The sequence below is a fragment of the Mustelus asterias genome, chromosome 12, assembly GCF_964213995.1.
Source record: "Mustelus asterias chromosome 12, sMusAst1.hap1.1, whole genome shotgun sequence".
In the NCBI taxonomy this organism is placed as follows: Eukaryota; Metazoa; Chordata; class Chondrichthyes; order Carcharhiniformes; family Triakidae; genus Mustelus; species Mustelus asterias.
Genome location: NC_135812.1, coordinates 84,960,597 through 84,982,614, shown reverse-complemented (window position 1 = coordinate 84,982,614; position 22,018 = coordinate 84,960,597). Strand labels below are relative to the sequence as shown.

At 45.4% G+C, this 22,018-nt stretch overlaps 1 protein-coding gene across 1 annotated transcript; it reads right to left on the bottom strand.

Moving 5' to 3' along the window:
• Nucleotides 1-7,787: 7,787 nt before the first annotated feature.
• On the bottom strand, nt 7,788-21,335 carry LOC144501640 (fatty acid-binding protein 1, liver-like). Its single transcript, XM_078225542.1, has 5 exons — nt 21,276-21,335; nt 18,258-18,264; nt 16,431-16,605; nt 9,645-9,735; nt 7,788-7,838 (listed from the first exon to the last, which is right to left on the bottom strand). The coding sequence occupies exons 1-5, from the start codon at nt 21,333-21,335 to the stop codon at nt 7,788-7,790; spliced, it is 384 nt and encodes a 127-aa protein (XP_078081668.1).
• Between the last annotated feature and the right edge of the window lie 683 nt (nt 21,336-22,018).

Here is a 22,018-nt window from a genome sequence, read left to right as displayed (position 1 = left end):
CTTTAATGAGGTCAGGTGCTGAGTGACCTTGGCAGAACCCAATCTGAGCATCCGTGAGCAGGTTGAGTAAGTGCAGCTTGACAGCGCTGTTGATGACCCCTTCCATCACTTTACTGATGATCGAGAGTAAACTGATGGGATGGCAATTGTCATCTTGTCACTTGTAAGTGGCACGTCATTTTCCAGTGCAATTATATGGTTTGACACAAATTGCATTGATGTGTTGATGTTGAAACACATATTTACAATAAAAAGTGTTTCTTTAATTTAATATTCAGTTATTAACAGAAAATACACAATGGCACTTTATTTATTAATATGGAATTATCCATCATTATTGCATTTGAATAGCAACCGTACACATTATGGATTATTAGATGGTTAAGTATCTTACGTTAAAGGTGATTATATGGCAGTGTTGAAGATCAAAGTGTTGCCAAAACCTGAATGAACTCAAGTGATATGGCATATCAAATGGTCAATAGAGGTAACACAGGGGATGATTTTGTGCCCATGTTAGCTCTGAGCACAAATGGAGATGTGGGCATAAAATTTTGCAAGAATTGGAAAACAAGATTCTGGCCAGAAAGATCTCATTTTCTGGTTTTCAGAAAGGGAGGGAACCTCATTTAAAGATAATTATCGGACTTCTCTGCCATATGTTCCCTCTACGTTAAGAATTCCCTCTTCATCAATGTGACGTCACATTGAAGTTTGCAGCTGCTTTTGCGAAATGTCAAACAGTTGAGGGAAACCTGCCAGGGGCATAAAAGTAAGCATAGACCCCGGGGGAGAGGGAAATGCCCCGGCAGTGCTCTGGCAGTGCCACCCTGGCAGTGCCACCCTAGCAGTGCCACCCTGGCAGTGCCACTTTGGCAGTGCCACACTGGCAGTACTACCCTGGCAGTGCCAGCAAGGCACTTTCAACCTGTCTATGCCAACCTGGCCATGCCAACCTCGCAGTGTCTACCTGCCAGGGGACAGTGCCAGCAGTGGGCCCTCTGGGGAGCTTCATGGGGGTGGTTCCCCTTATCCGTGGAGCGAGGTGCAGTTACTCCAGTGCTTGCGAGGAGGGTCACCATTTCAATGAGGCACAGGGGTTGCTCTGCTGCTTGTGGGGGTTGTTCCCCTTAACTTTGGTGGGGGGAGGGGTTGGAATATTCTTTACAGTGCACCTTGGGGCGCTCTTTAAAAACAGCTCCCCAATCTCTATGGAGCCGGTTTTGCTGGCTCTACCCACCCCACCAGCATGATGGCAAAAACCACACTTCCAGATTATCTGTGAAAAGAGTGCCGTAGAATCTGGAGAGAAATCTCGGCTGTGCAGCTGGAAAGCTGCACGCCGGTTTTCTCGGCTCAGCCACAGAGTGCAAAATGCTGCCCATAACGTAGGCCCGGGTTGGGGTTTGTTCTATTTGACCAGAATGATAGCAGTTAGCTGAAGTGCTAGATGGTACATGTGAATCCAGATATCAAGAGATGTATAAAGCTTAAGCAGCTGGGGCACAGATCAAATAGTTCCAATCTTGGCAAAAAAGTGGGCCTGCAGCAAAGCTGCTCTAATTCCGAAATGAGGCAATAAATCCTCTTCAATGTTAATGTTGAATGCACTATTGGTTCTATAATTTACACTGGAGGAGTGGAGGTCAGAATACAGGAATTCGATTGGAACTTAGAACACTCAGAAAGCAAATTCTAAAATATTTTGCTCAAAAGTACTCTTTCTCCATAGATTTAATCTCTGAATACAATCTTCTGGAATAATATACACCCATATACATCTATATACATCTATACTCCATCTTTGCCCTTTCAGTCCTGCTGAACTATCTGATTCCAGGAAAGCAGTCCACAAATCCAAGATTTTGTCAAGTCAAATATGGACAATAGAAAATGGTGACTAGGTGATAGCCCTTCTTTGTCAATAATTGTCCAATGATTTATTTAAACTAAATAAGTATGAAGAGGGACTGTGTGACAGAGGCTCGATCATTGCAGAATTGGGCAGGCACATGTTTCTCAAAACTTTTGTTAGATGGATTATTGCCCACTCTGTGAAGGGGGCCGATCTTACCGGCTCGTCCATCGGTTGACCGGTGTTGTGAGCCGGTCAGAGCGCTAGCGAGGCAAAAAAAACAACTTTGCGCCCGGTTTCTCGCCTTTCACGATCTTACCGACACTCTGAAACCAGTGAAATCAGCATTGCGCCTGGGATGGGTTAAATTCTTACTTAAATATATCATCATGAGCGTGAGTCCCTATCGTCTGGGTTCACTTGCCTTGGTGGCCTAGCCGTTGGAGGTCCTTACTGGCGAGGATCATGTATGGTCACCCAACAATAGGGACCCGATGTGATGGCCTTGCCGGTGGGACCAGAGGCCATTGTGGCCCCCTGGATGGTCGGGGGCAGGAGGGACAGTGCTCCTTGGGACCCTGGCAGTGCCAGGCTGGTACGCTGCCAGTGCTAGCCTGGTACCCTGACAGTTCCAGCCTGGCGCCCTCGCAGTGCCCACCAGGCACTGGTCAGTGCTGAGGAGCAGGGCCAAGGGAGCAGGTGGGGCCAGTCGTGGGCGAGGCTAAGGTGAGGCTGGTGGGGTGGGGGGAGGGGGGGAGGAGGGGGGGGGTGTTGGGAGCTGCAGAGCCTGGAATCGTAGTTCGGCTGGGCAGCAATTGGCAGGTGGGTATCGGAGCAGCAATCAGCCGGGAGAGGGGTTGGTATCAGGGCAGCGATCATCCGGTGGGGGGGGGGGAGGGGGGTGGGGCAGCCGGGAGAGGGGTTGGTATCAGGGCAGCGATCATCCGGTGGGGGGGTGAGGGGGGTGGGGCAGCCGGGAGAGGGGTGGGTATCAGGGCAGCGATCATCCGGTGTGGGGGGGAAGGGGGTGGGGCAGCCGGGAGAGGGGTTGGTATCAGGGCAGCGATCATCCGGTGGGGGGGGGGTGGGGCAGCCGGGAGAAGGATTGGTATCAGGGCAGCGATCATCCGGGATGGGGTGGGGGAGGTATCAGACCAGCAATGGGCAAGGGAAGCCAGTGATCGGGGGTGGGGGGGGGGGGGCAATGTTCAGGTGGGGAGGGGGGGTGCAGCGGGCCAGGGAGTTGGGGGGAGTGACAGATCTTTTTGTTCTGTGTACACTTTTTTTTATTCATTCGTGGGACATGGCTGTCACTGGCTGGCCAGCATTTATTGCCCATCTCTAGTTGCCATTGAGAAGGTGGTGGTGAGCTGCCTTCTTGAAACACTGCAGTCCATGTGCTGTGGGTTGAGCCACAATGCCATTAGGGAGGGAATTCCAGGATTTTGATCCAGTGACTTGAAGGAACAGTGATATATTTCCAAGTCAGGGTAGCGAGTGGCTTGGAGGGGAACTTGCAGGTGGTGGTGTTCCCATGTATCTGCTGCCCTTGTCCTTCTAGATGGAAGTGGTCGTGGGTTTGGAAGGTGCTGTCTGAGGATCTTTGGTGAATTGCTGCATTGCATCTTGCTACTGAGCATCGGTGGTAAAAGGATTGAATGTTTGTAGATGTGGTGTCAATCAAGTGGGCTGCTTTGTCCTGGATGGTGTCAAGCTTCTTCAGTGTTGTTGGAGCTGCACCCATCCAGGCAAGTGGGGAGTACTCCATCACACTCCTGATTTGTGCCTTGTAGATGGTGGACAGGTTCTGGGGTGTCAGGAGGTGAGTTATTTGCCGCACTATTCCTAGCCTCTGCCCTGCTCTTGTAGCCACTGTGTTTATGTGGTGAGTCCAGTTGATTTTCTGGTCAATGGTAACCCCAAGGATGTTGACAGTGGGGGATTCAGTGATGGTTACGCCATTGAATGTCAAGGGGCAGTGGTTAGAGTGTCTCTTATTGGTGATGGTCATTGCCTGGCATTTGTGTGGCACGAATGTTACTTGCCACTTGTCAGCCCAAGCCTGGATATTGTCCAGATCTTGTTGCATTTGGACATGGACTGCTTCAGTATCTGAGGAGTTGCGAATGGTGCTGAACATTGTGCAATCATCGGCGAACGTCCCCACTTCTGACTTTATGATGGAGGGAAGGTCATTGATGAAGCAGCTGAAGATTGTTGGGCCTAGGACACTACCCTGAGGGACTCCTGCAGAGATGTCCTGGAGCTGAGATGACTGACACTCCACAACCACAACCATCTTCCTGTGTACCAGGTATGACCCCAACCAGCGGAGAGTTTGCCCCCATTGATTCCAATTCCAATTAGGGCGGCACGGTAGCGCAGTGGTTAGCACTGCTGCTTCACAGCTCCAGGGTCCCGGGTTCGATTCCCGGCTCGGGTCACTGTCTGTGTGGAGTTTGCACATTCTCCTCGTGTCTATGTGGGTTTCCTCCGGGTGCTCCGGTTTCCTCCCACAGTCCAAAGATGTGCGGGTTAGGTTGATTGGCCCGGTTAAAAATTGCCCCTTAGAATCCTAAAATGCGTAGATTAGAGGGATTAGCGGGTAAATATGTGGGGGTAGGGTGGGATTGTGGTCGGTGCAGACTCGATGGGCCGAATGGCCTCCTTCTGCACTGTAGGGTTTCTATGATTTCCAATTTCGCTACAGCTCCTTGATACCCACTCGGTTGAATGCGGCCTTGATATCAAGGGCTGTCACGCTTGCCTCACTTCTCGAATTCAGCTCTTTTGTCCATGTTTGAGCCAAGACTGTAATGAGGTCAAGAGCTGAATGACCCTGGCAAAACCCAAACTGGGCATCACTGAGCAGGTTATTGCTGAGCAGGTGCTGCTTGATAGTGTTGTTGATGACCCCTTCCATCACTTTACTGATGATTGAGAATGGACTGATTGGGTGGTAATTGGCCAGGTTGGTTTTGTCCTGCTTTTTGTGTATAGGACATACCTGGGCAATTTTCCATATTGTTGGGTACTCGCCAGTGTTGTAACTGTACTGGAAGAACCTGGCTCATGGACGCGGCAAGTTCTGGAGCACAAATCTTCAGTACTATTGCCAGAATGTTATTAGGGCCCATTGCCTTTGCAGTATCCAGTGCCTCCAACTGTTTCTTGATATCATGTGGAGTGAATTGAATTGGCTGGGGGCTGGAGATCACTGGAGGAGCTGAGGTGGATCATCCACTCGACACTTTCTGGCTGAAGATTGCTGCGAATACTTCAGCCTTATCTTTTGCACTGATGTGCTGGGCTCCTCCATCCAGTGAGTTGTTTAATTGTACAATTGTACACAGAACACGGAGAGATCAGCTCATGTGCAATGGCACACTCTCGCTGTCAGCAACCAATTTTCCAGCTGAATAGACACTGTTCACTCCCGTACTGGCGTGAATCACACTTTGCCCCTTTTTTTGCACTAAGTGGCATAAGTCGTGTCTGAGAGCTCACCAAAAAAATGGGTGCCACTCTCTCCTGTTTTCACACTCGTTTGGCCCTTAGGATTTTTTTGGTCAGATTCTCCCCCAGGAATGACATTGGTCTTCACACTCTGATTTTTTTATATTTTGTTGTTTCTCTGCTGGATGTCTCTTTGATGGGTCATGTGAGATGTTTTATTTTCGGACAGTGGGTTTGGAGCAAGACAAGACTGGTGAGATGAAAATCTCTTTCCTCCCTTACTGTAAATGGTTATGTTTAGAATCCCAGCTCTGTTTTTGATGGGTCTGGGCCCACAGCACAAAAAAAAAAGTCATCAGTGTCTCAGAGAGAATTTACAAAGGGGCCTTCTGTTGGAGATGAAAAAAAAATCACAGCAGTGTGAGTGGACACACATCTACAGTTTAAATAAAAGGGTAGCACAGTGGTTAGCACTGTTGCCTCACAGCGCCAGGGGCCCGGGTTCGATTCTCGTCTTGGGTCACTGTCTACTTTCTCCGCGTGTCTGCGTGGGTTTCCTCCGGGTGCTCCGGTTTCCTCCCACAGTCTAAAAGACGTGCTGGTTAGGTGCATTGACCATGCTAAAATTCTCCCTCAGTGTACCCGAACAGGCTCCGGAGTGTTGTGACTGGACAATTTTCACAGTAACTTCATTGCAGTGTTAATGTAAGCCTACTTGTGACACTAATAAGTAATCTTAAACTTAAAAGATGCATTACTAAGCTGAGGGAGTGCATTGTTCAGTAGCATAGTGAGGGTGTGCTTAATGCTAACATTTATCACCAAATTCTGAAAAGTGTTCCATTTTCCATAAGTGACAGCTATCATCTTCATTAGGGCAGTGGATGGATATAAAGGTGAGATGGTACTGTCATTGTGTTGTTGTGACAGGAGCAAAGACATTTGGGCAGGAGTATGAACTAGAGATCTAAATAATCAGAGTGAAAGGAATTTCGATCTTTCTCTCCTTTTGACTCCAGCCTGCTTTTCTATCCTCATTTCCTATTTTCATTGCTCTCTTTACTTTCTCTTTTCCTTACCAACTGCCCTGTTCTTCCTCTCTCTTTCCTCCCTCACCCGACACATCAGAACTCTGATCTCCAGAGATGAAAACTGATCAGTTTGCACCACTGTGATTGCAGTTAAGTATCGATTTTTTTTTTCACAACACCAGGTTAAAGTTGAACAGGTTTATTTTGTTTGCTGGGTTCCTGTTTATCAAAAGCTAAACCCTGTAAACCCTGCTGATGTGGCATCCTTGTTGGGGGTGGGGGGGGGGGAGGTGGTGTGATGATACAGCGGGGAAGCCTGCTGATGGTATTTAAATGTAAGGCAATGGAGTTCCCGACCTTCAATGGAGGGGGAGAAGGGTGGGGGGGGGGGGGGGGAGAGCTGGGGGTAGAGTCAATCAAGGGGGGAAAGGGGGAATACCATGGAGGCTTCCCAGGCTTCCCCGCTGTATCATCACCCCCCCCCCCCCCACCCCCACCCCCCCCTCTCCACAAGGATGCCACATAGGCGGGGTTTACAATAGCTTTTGATAAACGGGAACCATCAGGTTCACCTGATGAAGGGGCAGCGCTCCAAAAGCTCGTGCTACCAAATAAACCCGTCGGACTTTAACCTGGTGTTGTGAGACTTCTTACTGTGCCCACCCCAGTCCAACGTCGGCATCTCCATATCATAGGTTTTATTCATTCATGGGACCTGAACGTCATTGGCTGGCCAGCATTTATTGCCCATCCCTAGTTGCCCTTGGAGGGCAGTTGAGAGTCAACCACATTGCTGTGGCTCTGGAGTCATATATTGGCCAGACCAGGTAAGGACAGCCGATTCCCTTCCCTAAAGGGACATTAGTGAACCAGATGGGTTTTTCTGACAATGAATAATGGGTTCATGGTCATCAGTAGATTCTTAATTCCAGCTATTTTTTTATTGAATTCAAATTCCGCCATGGTGGGATTCAAATGCGGGTCTTCAGAACATGAGCTGAGTTTCTGGATGAATAGTCTAGTGATAATACCACTAGGCCATAGAACGTAGACATAGAATCCTACAGTGCAGAAGGGGGTCGTTTGGCCCATCGAGTCTGCACCAACCACAATCCCACCTAGGTCCTATCCCCATGCATTTACCCTAGCTAGTTTCCCTGACACTAAGGGGCAATTTAGCATGGCCAATCCATCTAACCCGCACACCTTTGGACTGTGGGAGGAAATCGGAGCACCCAGAGGAAAGCCATGCAGAAACGGGGAGAATGTGCCATTGCTATTTCCACCCTTTGTTACTGTCACTCAAGGGTAATGTAAGTGACCACTCTGATGTAACTCATTGGTTTGTTCTTTTACAAAATTGACCAATGCGACAACTTTATTGTTGTATGCTTGCTTTATTTGAAGCAACTCAGGACTGAGACACTAATGATGGAGCAGCCTACCTAAATTCTTTCACTGATTCTCTTGTGGGTGATATCGCCAATAGTGAGTATCTGAAAGAACAAAAATATATTTTTTGCTGAATGTTTTTCTAAATAGAAAAAATGATATTTGGGAATTGCTGTGAAACCTCTGAATAGAGGACATTTCGGATTATTATCAAGTACTCCTTATGAATATCTAGCGTTCACTAAAGCAGGTTCAAGTTTGAATAATGAATACATTTTATGTCACATTAGGTGGCAACTGCAAACTACAAAGAGGCTGTTCTCTATAAAGGTAATCTTGAAGACAATTTCCACTGTAGTGTAGCACAAATTCCCTTTGCTAACATTATCTATGCTCCATTTAAAATTGCCAGATTGGTGGCCATGTTCCAGAATTTCTGTATTTCTTCATTTCAAGATGTTTAATCAGAGTATTCAATGAAACGTTTTATCTCCCGAGTTAATATTAGCCACGGCCTGGGTATTTTTCAGATATTTGTGATTACTTTTGAAAATTATGTCATTATGCACTCTGAGAAAGCATTTGGTAAAGTGAATGGGGTTGGGGGGGGGGGGGTGGGGATTTCCCATCCATGGTGACAGGGCCCAGGGTTTTCACAGCAGTGGGATTTCCCCCCTTGATTGACCCCACCCCCCCCACTCCCCACTAATGACGTAATGGGATTCCCTCCATGGAAGGTCGGGAACTCCATTACCATACATTAAAATACCATTAGCAGTCTTCCCCGCTGTATCATCACCTCCCCCCCCCCCCAACACACACACACCGCCCCCACAAGGATGCCACATCGGCGGGGTTGACAATAGGTTTTGATAAACGGAAACCCAGCAACAATCCCTGCAGGGGGGACACGGATGAGTACAGACTCCAGGGAGGTGGGAGAGAGTGATGCCTGAGCAGTACCTTGGCAATATCTTGGCAGGGCGCAGTGCCTGGGCATTGCTAAGGAGGCTTCCTTTGATTTAATTTGATTTATTATTGTCACATGTATTGGGATACAGTGAAAAGTATTGTTTCTTGCGCGCTATACAGACAAAGCATATCGTTCATAGAGAAGGAAAGGAGACAGTGCAGAATATAGTGTTACAGTCATAGCTAGGGTGTAGAGAAAGATCAACTTAATGCGAGGTAGGTCCATTCAAAAGTCTGATGGCAGCAGGGAAGAAGCTGTTCTTGAGTCGGTTGGTATGAGACCTCAGGCTTTTGTGTCTTTTTCCCAATGGGAAAAGGTGGAAGAGAGAATGTCCGGAGTGCGTGGGGATGTTTGGGGAGGGTGTTCCCTGCGGGAGGAGGGGAGATCCCAGTCTGTGGGGGGGGAGGGGGGGGGGGGGAAGGGGGTTTCTGATCCATGGGCTGTAGGCTATTTGTCTTTCTATTGTTATTTTTATTGCTTTCAGATTGGAGCGCCCTTTAAATGATCTGTTAGGGGCCAAGATTCAAAGCTCATCTCACTTTGGGTCTTGGGATCCGCCTCCAGGATTTCTTCTGAAATGTGTCCAGAAATATGGCCGGAAAAGTCAGCAGTCAGGCCAGCGGGTTATACATTGCCTTTCCCGCCTGACACGACACATCAATAAAAGAGAAAATTCCTCCCTATTTCTTCATCCATCAGCTGATTCAGTGAGCACCTTGCTTCAATGTTTCAGACAGAGGCAGCGGAAACTGAGTACTGCCACAAAACTGTGAGAGGGCAATATATAGAGGTATGAAACTTAAAACCGGGTTTGAATTGGTAACTTGCCAAGTTCTTTGGTACTTTAAAAGTTTCTACTCAGTGTGCAATCATTAAGACTGAGGAGCTGACACAACAGGAATTAGTTTCTTAGTGAAACGAATGAAGAAGTACTTACATCAAGCAATTTGTTTTCGCTCAGCTCAGAGACGGATGTTACTGAATTTAGCTTGACAATGAATTTGTTTGCACCATCCATGTTCACACAGACTGAAACAAAACAGAACAAAAGTAAAGCTTCATATCTGCTCTTTAATATACATGTGGAATTTGCTATAATCTCAGCAAAATCTGATAACTTAAAAAAATAAATCTGAACTTCCAGTTAACAGGTGAAAGGATGACACGTGATTTGATGTTCGAAATTTCGCCTCCTGCCTAATTAAATCACCCCACACACATGTTTCCGACTCTTGTGGGATCCATTGAACTACCAACTCCCTCACCCCAACTGAACCCCACTTTTTTGTAAGCAACTTATCCCTGAAATCAAAAAAAATCCCATTTATGCCTTAGCACAAGTGAAAACACACTTCACAGATATACACTGTGAGTAGACACTCAATTCACTTGGAGTCAGTCCAAGGTGATTCTTACCTCCAGAGGTTTGCTTCTGTTCTTTTCCTTTCTTAGCCTGAGAACTTTTAAATTCAGAACTATCTTTCACAATGTGTTTCTCCCCCCTTGGAAATTCTCCCTCCACTGCAAATCTTCCAGCCTCATTTTGACTCCTCATGAATTTTGTCTTTTAAATCCGAGCTTGAGCTCCCATCTGCATTCCTGTATGGTAAACCAAAGTGTCTTTCTGCCGAGAGCTGCCCTCTCTCTCCTGGATCCTGGCAGACTAAATTTTTCTGTGAGTTTCCAGGGATATCCAAGACTTACCCCTTCTTAAAATCCATCTCCTTTGCAACCGGAATCACATGGGCTTTATATCTAGGTAGAAATGTTGAATAACCGTTCTTGAACCCACAACTCTCATTTATCTTGGAAGGAAATGGTCAGTTTAAAGGGTGACTGTTCACATGCTGACATTCTCAACATTTTTCTGGGACTTTGGAATTCATGATCTATTCATTGTTGGCACACAGGCTGCTGCCATTGTTACCAAGTGTAAATGCCATGCACCTTCTTTCCAGTAAAACAATCTGGGCCCCCTTTAATTTCTAATAATCAAAGCATCCAGCAAAATTCCAGCTGTGCTCGCTCTGAAACCAGAAAATCATGCCTAAGGTCAATGGACCTTTCCATAGTCTGCCCCTCACCCATTACGATTCCCATGGTGGGTGGGACAGGAATATTTGCCCCATAGTGTTCAATGGTTTAATTGATCTATTTTTGATTGTATTAGTCTGTTCACTGATCCATGTTCACTGTGCTTAATTGCTTAAGACTGCAGGTGGAGCTTGGGAGCTATGTATCTGACGTCATTCAGAAGGCTTCAGAATCTGAGCTCAGATCAGGTGTGTGTAGAAATCCTTTGTGATTACTAAGATATTTTAAAGTACTGTAAATAAACATGTTGTAGATTTAGAACTATTGTTACCTCTACATTGCTCTGAGATAAGTCAGATATAAAAGATACACAGCAAATCAATGAATACATTACAGATAAGGTGGGATTGTTTTCTTCGGAAAAGAGGAGAGATTATACAATTTATGATATGATGGAACAGGCTTGAGGGGCTGACTGGCCTTATTTTGTTCCTGCTTTCCTTTACTCCTTGAACAGGGATTTCTCCATATACAGCCACAGTCCTTGAGATTTTTGCAATAAATTCTAGATGGGTTGGATGGTTGGACTGATTTCCCCGAACGGAAAGGTCAGTAACTAGGGGCATAGATTTTAAATAACTGGCAGAAGAAGTAAAAGGAAGGTGAGGAGAAACTATTTCATCCAGAGGGTGAAGGGGGTCTGGAACTCACTGCCTGAGAAGCTGACAGAGGCAGAAACACTCATCACATTCAAAGAGACCTGGATACTGTGGTGAACCATAGATGGTTACCACTATGGATACTTGTACATATGTTACTCTTGTTACTGTTGGGGTTAGGGTTGGGGTGTTCCACCTGTTATCATTGTTTATGTGGTACACTCCGTTAGGCTCCGCCTTCTTACAGGAGTATAAAGGTCACTGCTACTTCCTAGTAGCCCTTAGTCTGGGATAGTATTGTTAAGTAGTGTGCTCCAATTTTGTTGTGAATAAAAGCCTTTATTCCCGGGTACGTCCTAGCCTCCCGTGTGAATCAATCGCGCATCAGATACCACTTGACGCGTTGTAACCCAGGAGGCTTCGGATCAAGAGCTGGAAAGTGGGATTAGCTCTGGGTCTGGATAGGCTTGATGTGCCGAGCGGCCCTCCTCTGTGTCATAAATGTTTAACGTTTTAGCTCAGAGATTAGCCATGATCTAACTGTCTGGCTACACAAGCTTGAGGGATGTTATGGGACCGTCTTTTGTTCCTACATCCTGACACTCCATGATCAGGGATTTCTGACATACACACAGCTGCGGCCCAGATGATTTTCAAAATAATTTCAAAGTCATAAAATATGCCAGGTGTAGATGTCTGAGAATTTACATGCATTCTGTCAGGCTGAGCCTTTATGAAACCACAAAACTATTTAGAAAATTGAGGAGAACATAATTGTTTATCCACACTTAGATCTTTTAGGACATCAAAATTATTTTGATAATTTGAATAATTGGTGGGTCTGAAATATCGATTTGACTCTGGCTGAATGGCCGAGGCTTGTTCCAAATGTCAGATCTTCTGCTCACTAACTCCAATTACTTCTGATAAAGCTCATCCGCTTGTGCTGGCGAGGGTTGTCAACACAGAAGCCACTGAACTCTTGTGTCTTGAGGACCTGGGTCTTTCTAATCTATCGGGAAGATTAAATGGCGGAGAGTGCCTGCAGACTTGATGCTCTTGTGTCCCACCGATAAGGAGGAGAAGTTATTAAAGTTGCCAGGAGGCAAGAAACTATAGAAAATGTCGCACGGAGGACAAACTCTCTCAAACAACTGAGCAGCCAGAGAATGGTGCCGGAAATGGAAAAAGCTTGGATGCTCCATCGTTATCTTTCACTGTCCTTCACTCTCCCAGCAAACATACTTTTGTGTATTTATTCATGGTTTCCTTTTGTGTTTTATATACTCATATAACAATTTGCAGGAAGATTATGAGGTAAAGGTTATTCTACAGTATAAACTAGCGGATGAATATCAAAATTTGATATAGGTAGTGAATAAAAGTAAAGAAGTGCATTTACATAGCACCTTTCATGAACTCAGGACATCACAAAATACTTTACAGCCAAATTTAGTATTGGAATGAAAAGAATATTGGAGTAATGTTTGCCCTTTGGACCATATGACACAGTTAAAAAATATGTAAAGTGATAATAGAGTCATAGAGGTTTAAAGCATCGAAACAGGCCCTTTGGCCCAGCTTGTCCATGCCACCCTTTTTAACCACTAAGCTAGTCCCAATTGCCTGCGTTTGGTTCATATCTCTCGATACCCATCTTACCCATGTAACTGTCTAAATGCTTTTTAAAAGACAAAATTGTACCTGCCTCTACTACTACCTCTGGCAGTTCGTTCCAGACACTCACCACTCTCTGTGTGAAAGAATTGCCCCTCTGGATCCTTTTGTGAAAACCATGGTGGATTATTTGTTTATGAGATTGTAAACCCTTTGGTAAACTGTCGAACATGAAGGAAATATTTTCTCTGTGACGGGCAAGGCAGACGAACACAGGGCATGGATGGGTATGTGGGACTGGGATATTATAGCAATTACTGAAACATGGTTAAGGGAGGGACAGGATTGGCAGCTCAATGTTCCAGGGTACAGATGCTATAGGAAAGATAGAACAGGAGGTAAGAGAGGAGGGGGAGTTGCACTTTTGATCAGGAAAACATCACAGCCATACTGAGAGGGAATACATCCGAGGGTTTAGCCACTGAGTCTGTATGGGTAGAACTGAGAAATAAGAAGGGGGAAATCACTTTGATAAGGTTGCATTATAGGCCCCCAAATAGTTGGCGGGAAATTGAGGAGCAAATATGTAAGGAGATTACAGATAGCTCCAAGATAAATAGGGTAGTAATAGAAGGAGATTTTAACTTTCCCAACATTGACTGGGACAGCCATAGTATTAGAGGGTTGGATGGAGAGAAATTTGTTGAGTGTATTCAGGAGGAATTTCTCATTCAGTATGTGTATGGCCCGACTAGACAGGGGGCAAAACTTGACCTCCTCTTGGGAAATAAGGAAGGGCAGGTGACAGAAGTGTTAGTGAGGGATCACTTTGGGACCAGTGACCATAATTCTATTAGTTTTAAGATAGCCATGGAGAATGATAGGTCTGGCCCAAAAGTTAAAATTCTAAATTGGGGCAAGATCAATTTTGATGGTTTCAGGCAGGAACTTTCAAAAGTTAAGTGGGGCAGTCTGTGGGAAGGCAAACGGACGTCTGGTAAGTGGGAGGCTTTCAAAAGTGTGTTAACCAGAGTTCAGGTTAAGCACATTCCTCTTAGAGTGAAGGGCAAGGCTGGCAGAAGTAGGGGATCCTGGATGACTCGGAATATTGAGGCCCTGGTCAAGAAGAAGAAAGAGGCACATGACATGCATAGGCAGCTGGGATGAAGTGAATCCCTTGAAGAGTATAGGGGGTGTAGGAGTAGAGTTAAGAGAGAAATCAGGAGGGCAAAAAGGGGACACGAGATTGTTTTGGCAGATAAGCCAAAGGAGAATCCAAAGAGCTTCTACAAATACATAAAGAGCAAAAGAGTCACAAGGGAGAGAGTAGGGCCGCTTAAGGATCAACAAAGTAATCTACGTGTGGATCCACAAGGGATGGGTGAGATCCTAAATTAATATTTCTCATCAATATTTACTGTTGAGAAAAGCATGGATGTTAGGGAACTGGGGGAAATAAATAGTGATGTCTTGAGGAGTGTACATATTACAGAGAAGGAAGTGCTGGAAGTCTTAAAGCGCATCAAGGTAGATAAATCCCTCGATCTTTGTATCCCAGGACATTGTGGAGGCTAGAGAGAAAATTGCAGGTCCCCTAGCAGAGATATTTGAATTATCGATAGTCACAGGTGCAGTGCCTGAAGATTGGAGGGTGGCAAATGTGCCTTTGTTTAAAAACGGCTGCAGGGAAAAGCCTGGGAACTAAGGCCAGTGAGCCTCACATCAGTGGTGGGTAAGTTGTTGGAAGGTATTTTGAGAGACAGGATCTACAGGCATTTAGAGACGCAAGGATTGATTAGGGACAGTCAGCATGGCTTTGTGAGTGGAAAATCATGTCTCACAAATTTGACTGAATTTTTTGAAGGGGTAACCAAGAAGATAGATGAGGGCAGTGCAGTTGATGTTGTCTATATGGAATTTAGCAAGGCCTTTGACAAAATGCACATGAAAGAACAGGAGGTAAGAGAGGAGGGGGAGTTGCACTTTTGATCAGGAAAACATCACATCCATACTGAGAGGGAATACATCCGGTAGGTTGCTGCATAAGGTTAAATCTCACAGGATCTAGGGTGAGGTATCTAAATGGATACAAAATTGGCTTCTTGACAGAAGCCAGAGGGTAGTTGTAGAGGGTTGTTTTTCACACTGGAGGCCTGTGACCAGCAGTGTCCCTTAGGGATCAGTGCTGGGTCCACTGTTATTTGTCATTTATATTAATGATTTAGAAATCATAGAAACCCTACAGTGCAGAAGGAGGCCATTCGGCCCATCGAGTCTGCACCGACCACAATCCCACCCAGGCCCTACCCCCATATCCCTACATATTTACCCGCTAATCCCTCTAACCTACGCATCTCAGGACTCTAAGGGGCAATTTTTAGCATGGCCAATCAACCTAACCCGCACATCTTTGGACTCTTTCCATGGATGTGAATATAGGAGGCATGGTTAGTAAGTTTGCAGATGACACCAAGATTGGTGGCATAGTGGACGTGAAGAAAGTTATCTCCAATTGCAACGGGATCTTGATCAACTGGGTCAGTGGGCTGACGAGTGGCAGATGGAGTTTAATTTAGATAAATGCGAGGTGATGCATTTTGGTAGATTGAACCAGGGCAGGACTTACTCAGTTAATGGTAGGGCATTGGGGAGAGTTACAGAACAAAGAGATTTAGGGGTACATGTTCATAGCTCCTTGAAAGTGGAGTCACAAGTGGACAGAGTGGCAAAGAAGGCATTCAGCATGCTTGGTTTCATTGGTCAGAACATTGAATACAGGACTTGGGACGTCTTGTTGAAGTTGTACAAGACATTGGTAAGGCCACACTTGGAATACTGTGTGCAATTCTGGTCACCCTATTATAGAAAGAATATTATTAAACTGGAAAGAGTGCAGAAGAGATTTACTAGGATGCGACCGGGACTTGATGGATTGAGTTATAAGTAGAGGCTGGATAGACTGGGACTTTTTTCTCTGGAGCATAGGAGGCTGAGGGGTGATCTTATAAAGGTCTATAAAATGATGAAGGGCACAGATCAGCTAGATAGTCAATATCTTTTCCCAAAGGTCGGGGAGTCTAAAACTAGAGGGCATAGGTTTAAGGTGAGAGTGGAGAGATACAAAAGTGTCCAGAGGAGCAATTTTTTCACACAGAGGGTGGCGAGTATCTGGAACAAGCTGCCAGAGGTAGTAGTAGAGGCGGTACAATTTTGTCTTTTAAAAAGCATTTAGACAGCTACATGGGTACGGTGGGTATAGAGGGATATGGGCAAAATGCAAGCAATTGGGACGAGCATATGGGTTTTAAAAAAAAAGGGCGGCATGGACAAGTTGGGCCGAAGGACCTGTTTCCATGCTGTAACCCTCTATGACTCTAATTGTGATTATGGCAAATGTGGAGTCGACAAATTGTGCCTTGATCTTGCTCCCTGTTATTGTTGCAAAATCAGTTTCCTGCCCAAAGGTAAATTCATTGTGAATCGCATTACTTCTGATTGTTATTGTGATTTTAAAGTCATTTCCAGTCTGAACTATTTCAGTGATGCTTTTCAAGTCTTTGCCTTTTTCAATCAGCTCATCTGGGATCCCTGGAGGTAAAAAGGGAGAAAAACTTGAGATTTAGCTCCATCGTCCTGTGTTAACAGCATCCAAGCCGATTGGTGAAGTTGAAACCAAGATATAGCATGTGGAATTCTCCCAAGCCTCTGCCCGGGCTTCGCTGATGGGTAGGGTTGTGAGTTGGGGAGGGGAATTTGGCAGGAGGCCCGAATATTGGTTTTATCCTGGTGTTAATTTCCCACAGGATCTTTTGTTGGTGTTCACCATAGTAGATCGGAAACCCACTGGAGGCCAGCTTGGAATTAATTTGCAGTCTGCTAATGGGATGGGAACACCATGGCGTGCCAATGTCAGGACAGATCTGAACAATGCCTGGGGCTGCCTTCGGAATTCAGGATAGAGGCCATCAGCAACCCTAGAGCCCAGAACACTACAGCAGTGGGTGGGGGCAGCATCTGCAGGTGGACCTTCCAGATTCAGTGTCCTGGAGGGGGTTTCATCTTCCAGCCTCAGAATGTTCCTGAAGATCCATTTTCTTTTATCAGCAATTCCACCTTCTTTCTTCAATAGTGAGTCAGTGATGTTAAGTGCCTTTGCAATATGGCATCTGGATAGGACAGCAGACAACATGCTATCCGGGCCTGCCCCACCACAGTATACAGTGCAAAGCACCTGGGTACGTAAATAATGATGTGCAGGCCAGAGGACTTGACATGTTTTCCCACCAGCCTCCACAGTGGGAAACACTCTAGATTCCCGCCCCGCCACAGGATTTATAATTATAGAAACCCTACAGTGCAGAAAAAGGCCATTTGGCTCATTGAGTCTGCACTGACTCTTCGAGAGCATCCCATCTTAACCCCGTAACCCCACGTATTTTTTTTATTCGTTCATGGGATGTGGGCATCGTTGGCTGGGCCAACATTTATTGTCCATCCCTAATTGCCCTTGAACTGAGTAGCTTGCTGGGCCATTTCAGAGAGTAGTTGAGAGTCAACCACATTGCTGTGGCTCCGGAGTAACATGCAGGCCAGACCGGGTAAGGATGGCAGATTTCCTTCCCTAAGGGACATTAGTGAACCAGATTGGTTTTTCCAACAATTGACAATGGTTTCACGGTCATCAGTAGATTCTTAATTCCAGATTTTTTTTATTGAATTCAAATTCCACCATCTGCCGTGACGGGATTCTAATCCAGAACATTAGCTGAGTTTCTGGATTAATTGTCTAGTTATAATACAGCTAGGCCATCGTCTCCCCACAAACCCCCCTAACCTATCCATCTTGGGACACACTAAGGGGCAATTTAGCATGGCCAATCCATCTAACCTGCACATCTTTGGACTGTGGGAGGAAACCGGAGCACCCGAAGGAACCCCATGCAGACAAAGGGAGGACTTGCAAACCCCACACAAACAGTCACCCGAGGCTGGAATCGAACCCGAGCGCTGTGAGGCAGCAGTGCTAACCACTGTGCCACACTTAGTCCCCATATGGGGAAATTCCACCCTGTGTTTTGTTTATTAGAGAGTTTATTAACTTTGTTCAGTCTCAACACTCCATTCTTATCTCAGTGTCCTAGCAGTCCCCTATTTATACTTCTCATCCACCAGTGCAGCAGTCCCTCAGCACCATACTGACGTGTCAGCCTGGATTATGTGCTCTTGAGTGGGGCTTGAACCCACAACCTTCTGACTCAGAGGTAAGGGATACCTACCCCTGAGCCATGGTTGAGATGTCTCCCATTTATAGGTGCTCAAAGTAATTAATTAAACAAAGCCTTTCCCCTGTGTATCCTAACAATATAATCCACATATTATTGTATTTTGTCTTTATTTAGTTAAATCCCATCAAATTCAGCGATAATCAAAAACAAACTGTGACTTGCACTGAAGGAGGATGCCAGTTCTTTTCTAATGATTGATCGCAAGTAACATCAAATTTCTGGTATAAATTACTGCCCTGCCAGGAACCTATTTTGAAAATGTTTATCTACTGCAAAAATTGTATACACGATTCTAGAATGAACATGTGGCGGGATTTTTCTGACCCCCCGCGGTGTATTTCCTGCCGGCAGTGGTAGCTCGCCATTGGCTGCTGGCGGGATCTTCTGGTCCTGCTGATGTCTATGATGTTTTGGCCGGATGGTCCTGCCCTATTATACTATTGTTCTTCCAAGTTTCCGACTATTTTAGGCTCCAAAATGCAGTTGAGACTAGATCAGCTAAACATTTCACATCTGAGAGTGATCAAGTTTCTTTATCTAAGGGCATTAAGGTAAGTGAATCAAAGGAGGAAAATTGGAGTTAAGATGCAGATCGGCCATGATCTAATTTAATGGGGCACAGGCTGAAGGGGCTGTGTGAGGCCTACACAGGTGAGGTGATTTAGTGGTTTGGATCAGGAATTGGCTCGCTGTAAGAAAACAAAGGGTGGTGGTTGATGGGAAATATTCATCCTGGAGTTCAGTTACTAGTGGTGTACCGCAAGGATCTGTTTTGGCCACTTTGTTTTGGATGAGGGCGTGGAAGGATGGATTAGTAAATTTGCGGATGACACTAAAGTCGGTGGAGTTGTAGACAGTGCGGAGGGAAGTGGCAGGTTACAGAGGGACATAGATAAGCTGCAGAGCTGGGCTGAGAGGTGGCAAATGGAGTTTAATGCGGAAAAATGTGAGGTGATTCACTTTGGAAGGAGTAACAGGAATACAGAGTACTGGGCTAATGGTAAGATACTTGGTAGTGTGGATGAACAGAGGGATCTGGGTGTCCATGTGCATAGATCCCTGAAAGTTGGCACCCAGGTTGATAGGGTTGTTAAGAAGGCGTACGGTGTGTTAGCTTTTATTGGTAGAGGGATTGAGTTTCGGAGCCAGGAGGTCATGCTGCAACTGTACAAAACTCTGGTGCGGCCGCATTTGGAGTATTGCGTACAGTTCTGGTCGCCGTATTATAGGAAAGATGTGGGAGTGTTGGAAAGGGTGCAGAGGAGATTTACCAGGATGTTGCCTGGTATGGTGGGAAAATCGTATGAGGAAGGGCTGAGGGACTTGAGGTTGTTTTCGTTAGAGAGAAGAAGGTTAAGAGGTGATTTAGTAGAGGCATACAAGATGATCAGAGGATTAGATAGGGTGGATAGTGAGAGCCTTTTTCCTCGGATGGTGTTGGCTAGCATGAGGGGACATAGCTTTAAATTGAGGGGTGAGAGATATAGGACAGATGTTAGAGGTAGGTTCTTTACTCAGAGAGTAGTAAGGGTGTGGAATGCCCTGCCTGCAGCAGTGGTGGACTCGTCAACGTTGAGAGCGTTCAAGTGGTTATTGGATCAACATATGGATGATATTGGAATAGTGTAGATTAGAGGGGCTTTAGATTGGTACCACTGGTCGGCGCAACATCAAGGGCCGAAGGGCCTGTACTGCGCTGTAATGTTCTATGTTCTATGTTCTACTCCTGTCCTTTGGTAAAACCTCCTTTAATATGGTACATTGTCCACAGGCCAAACATCTTGAGTGGGATTTTCCAGTCCTGTCTGCCCCAAATCCGAAAATCCTGCCCGAGATCAACGGACCTTTGCACGGTCCATGTCCTGCCCGCTACTATTCCCGTGGCGGGCGGGACAGGAAAATTCCGCCCCTAGTGTATTTTCGCTGCCAGTGCTAGTTATGGCTTTCACTTTAAAATTTGCAGGTGGAAGTATTTAGCATTGATGCAAATATTGGAAAGGACCTGTGATGTAAAGAATAAATCTTCTCCAAGAACTGAAAAGATTCATAATTCCTCAGAATTTAGGTGGGATTCTAATTTAGAGGCGTTCAGTCATAATCCCACAGATGGTAGCTTCGCACCATTGGCTCCTCAGCCAAGCACATACACCAAATGTCCGAACCTGCGGTCCCTCTCGTACTGAGCAGGATTACTATTGCAACAACACTTTGTAATCATCAATGGGGTAAAACTAACGTGTCTCACGACGGTCTAAACCCAGCTCACATTCCCTATTAGTGGGTGGACAATCCAACGCTTGGTGAATTCACCTCAGAAGGTGAAAGTTGGAGCCGGTTTTTTTAAAAAAGCAGCTGCGGTTTAAGTTGGCATCATTTTCAGTCCCAGTCCCTATAACAATATGGTGTGTAAATGAGTCAGAGAAAGTAATTAATATTGTCACATGTGGCTATTCTGAAGTAAAGAAGCTGCAATTTCAAAAAGGACAAGATAACGATTAATTTAATACCTGGAGGAAATCAAGCAATATTTGTTATGTGAGCATTGGTTTTAAAATGCTTCTTCTGCCAATATTTCCACAAAGTTCCTTCTCCTCATTTCATGAATGCAAGTTGGATTTTTATCCAATCCAGCCTGGTTTCCAATTCACAAATAACAGAAGTTTCAGATTATAAGCATTGATATCTAAGAAGGCAAAATTTGTAGTTAATACTTACAGACAGATAAGGAACAGGTCTATTTAAATTGTTAACAAATTAAAAAGTTTTGTAAACTCCAAGGTGCACAGGTTATTTCAGATAATGGTGCTCAGGGATGACATGGCCTTAATAATAATTTCCTTTCTTGTGGGTTTCTGGATCGATAGCAATAAGCAGTAATCTGTCAAAGGGTGATTTTGATTAAGAACAGCAAGTTTTTTTTTGTGTTGAAGTTCTACTTGCCCCAGGGCCAATGGGTTATACTCACCAATTTGCTTTCATAAATGGCTCAAAATTCCCCTGACTCTCAAGGTCATATTTTCGAGAAAAGGACATATTGGAAGATCCTTGCGTCATGTCGCAGATGTGATGGATGTGAACCTGTAGCCTTTCTACTTTGTTTTATAGTCCCACCCCCTATCCGGCCATCCGATAATAGACATTTTGGAAACGTCATGTGTGCACTTTAGTAATAAGTGGATCCGATTAACGTTTAACAGAGACATTATGCAATGTCCTCAACTAACTATTGCTTTTTACTTTTTGAGTCCAAGCCATGCACTGCAGCTGGTTAGAGTGATGTGGAGGTGTCGGCGTTGGACTGGGGTAGGCACAGTAAAAAGTCTCACAACACCAGGTTAAAGTCCAACAGGTTTATTTGGCAGCACTAGCTTTCGGATTCTCAAGCTCCTTCATCAGGTGAGTGAGGACTTGTGTTCACAAACAGGGCATATAAAGACACAAACTCAATTTACAAGATAATGGCTGGAATGCGAGTCTTTACAGGTAATCAAGTCTTAAAGGTACAGACAATGTGAGTGGAGAGAGGGCCAAGCACAGGTTAAAGAGGTGTGTATTGTCTCCAGCCAGGACAGTTAGTGAGATTTTGCAAGCCCAGGCAAGTCGTGGGGGTTACAGATAGTGTGACATGAACCCAAGATCACAGTTGAGGCTGTCCTCATGTGTGCAGAACTTGGCTATCAGTTTCTGCTCAGCGATTCTGCGTTGTCGTGTATCGT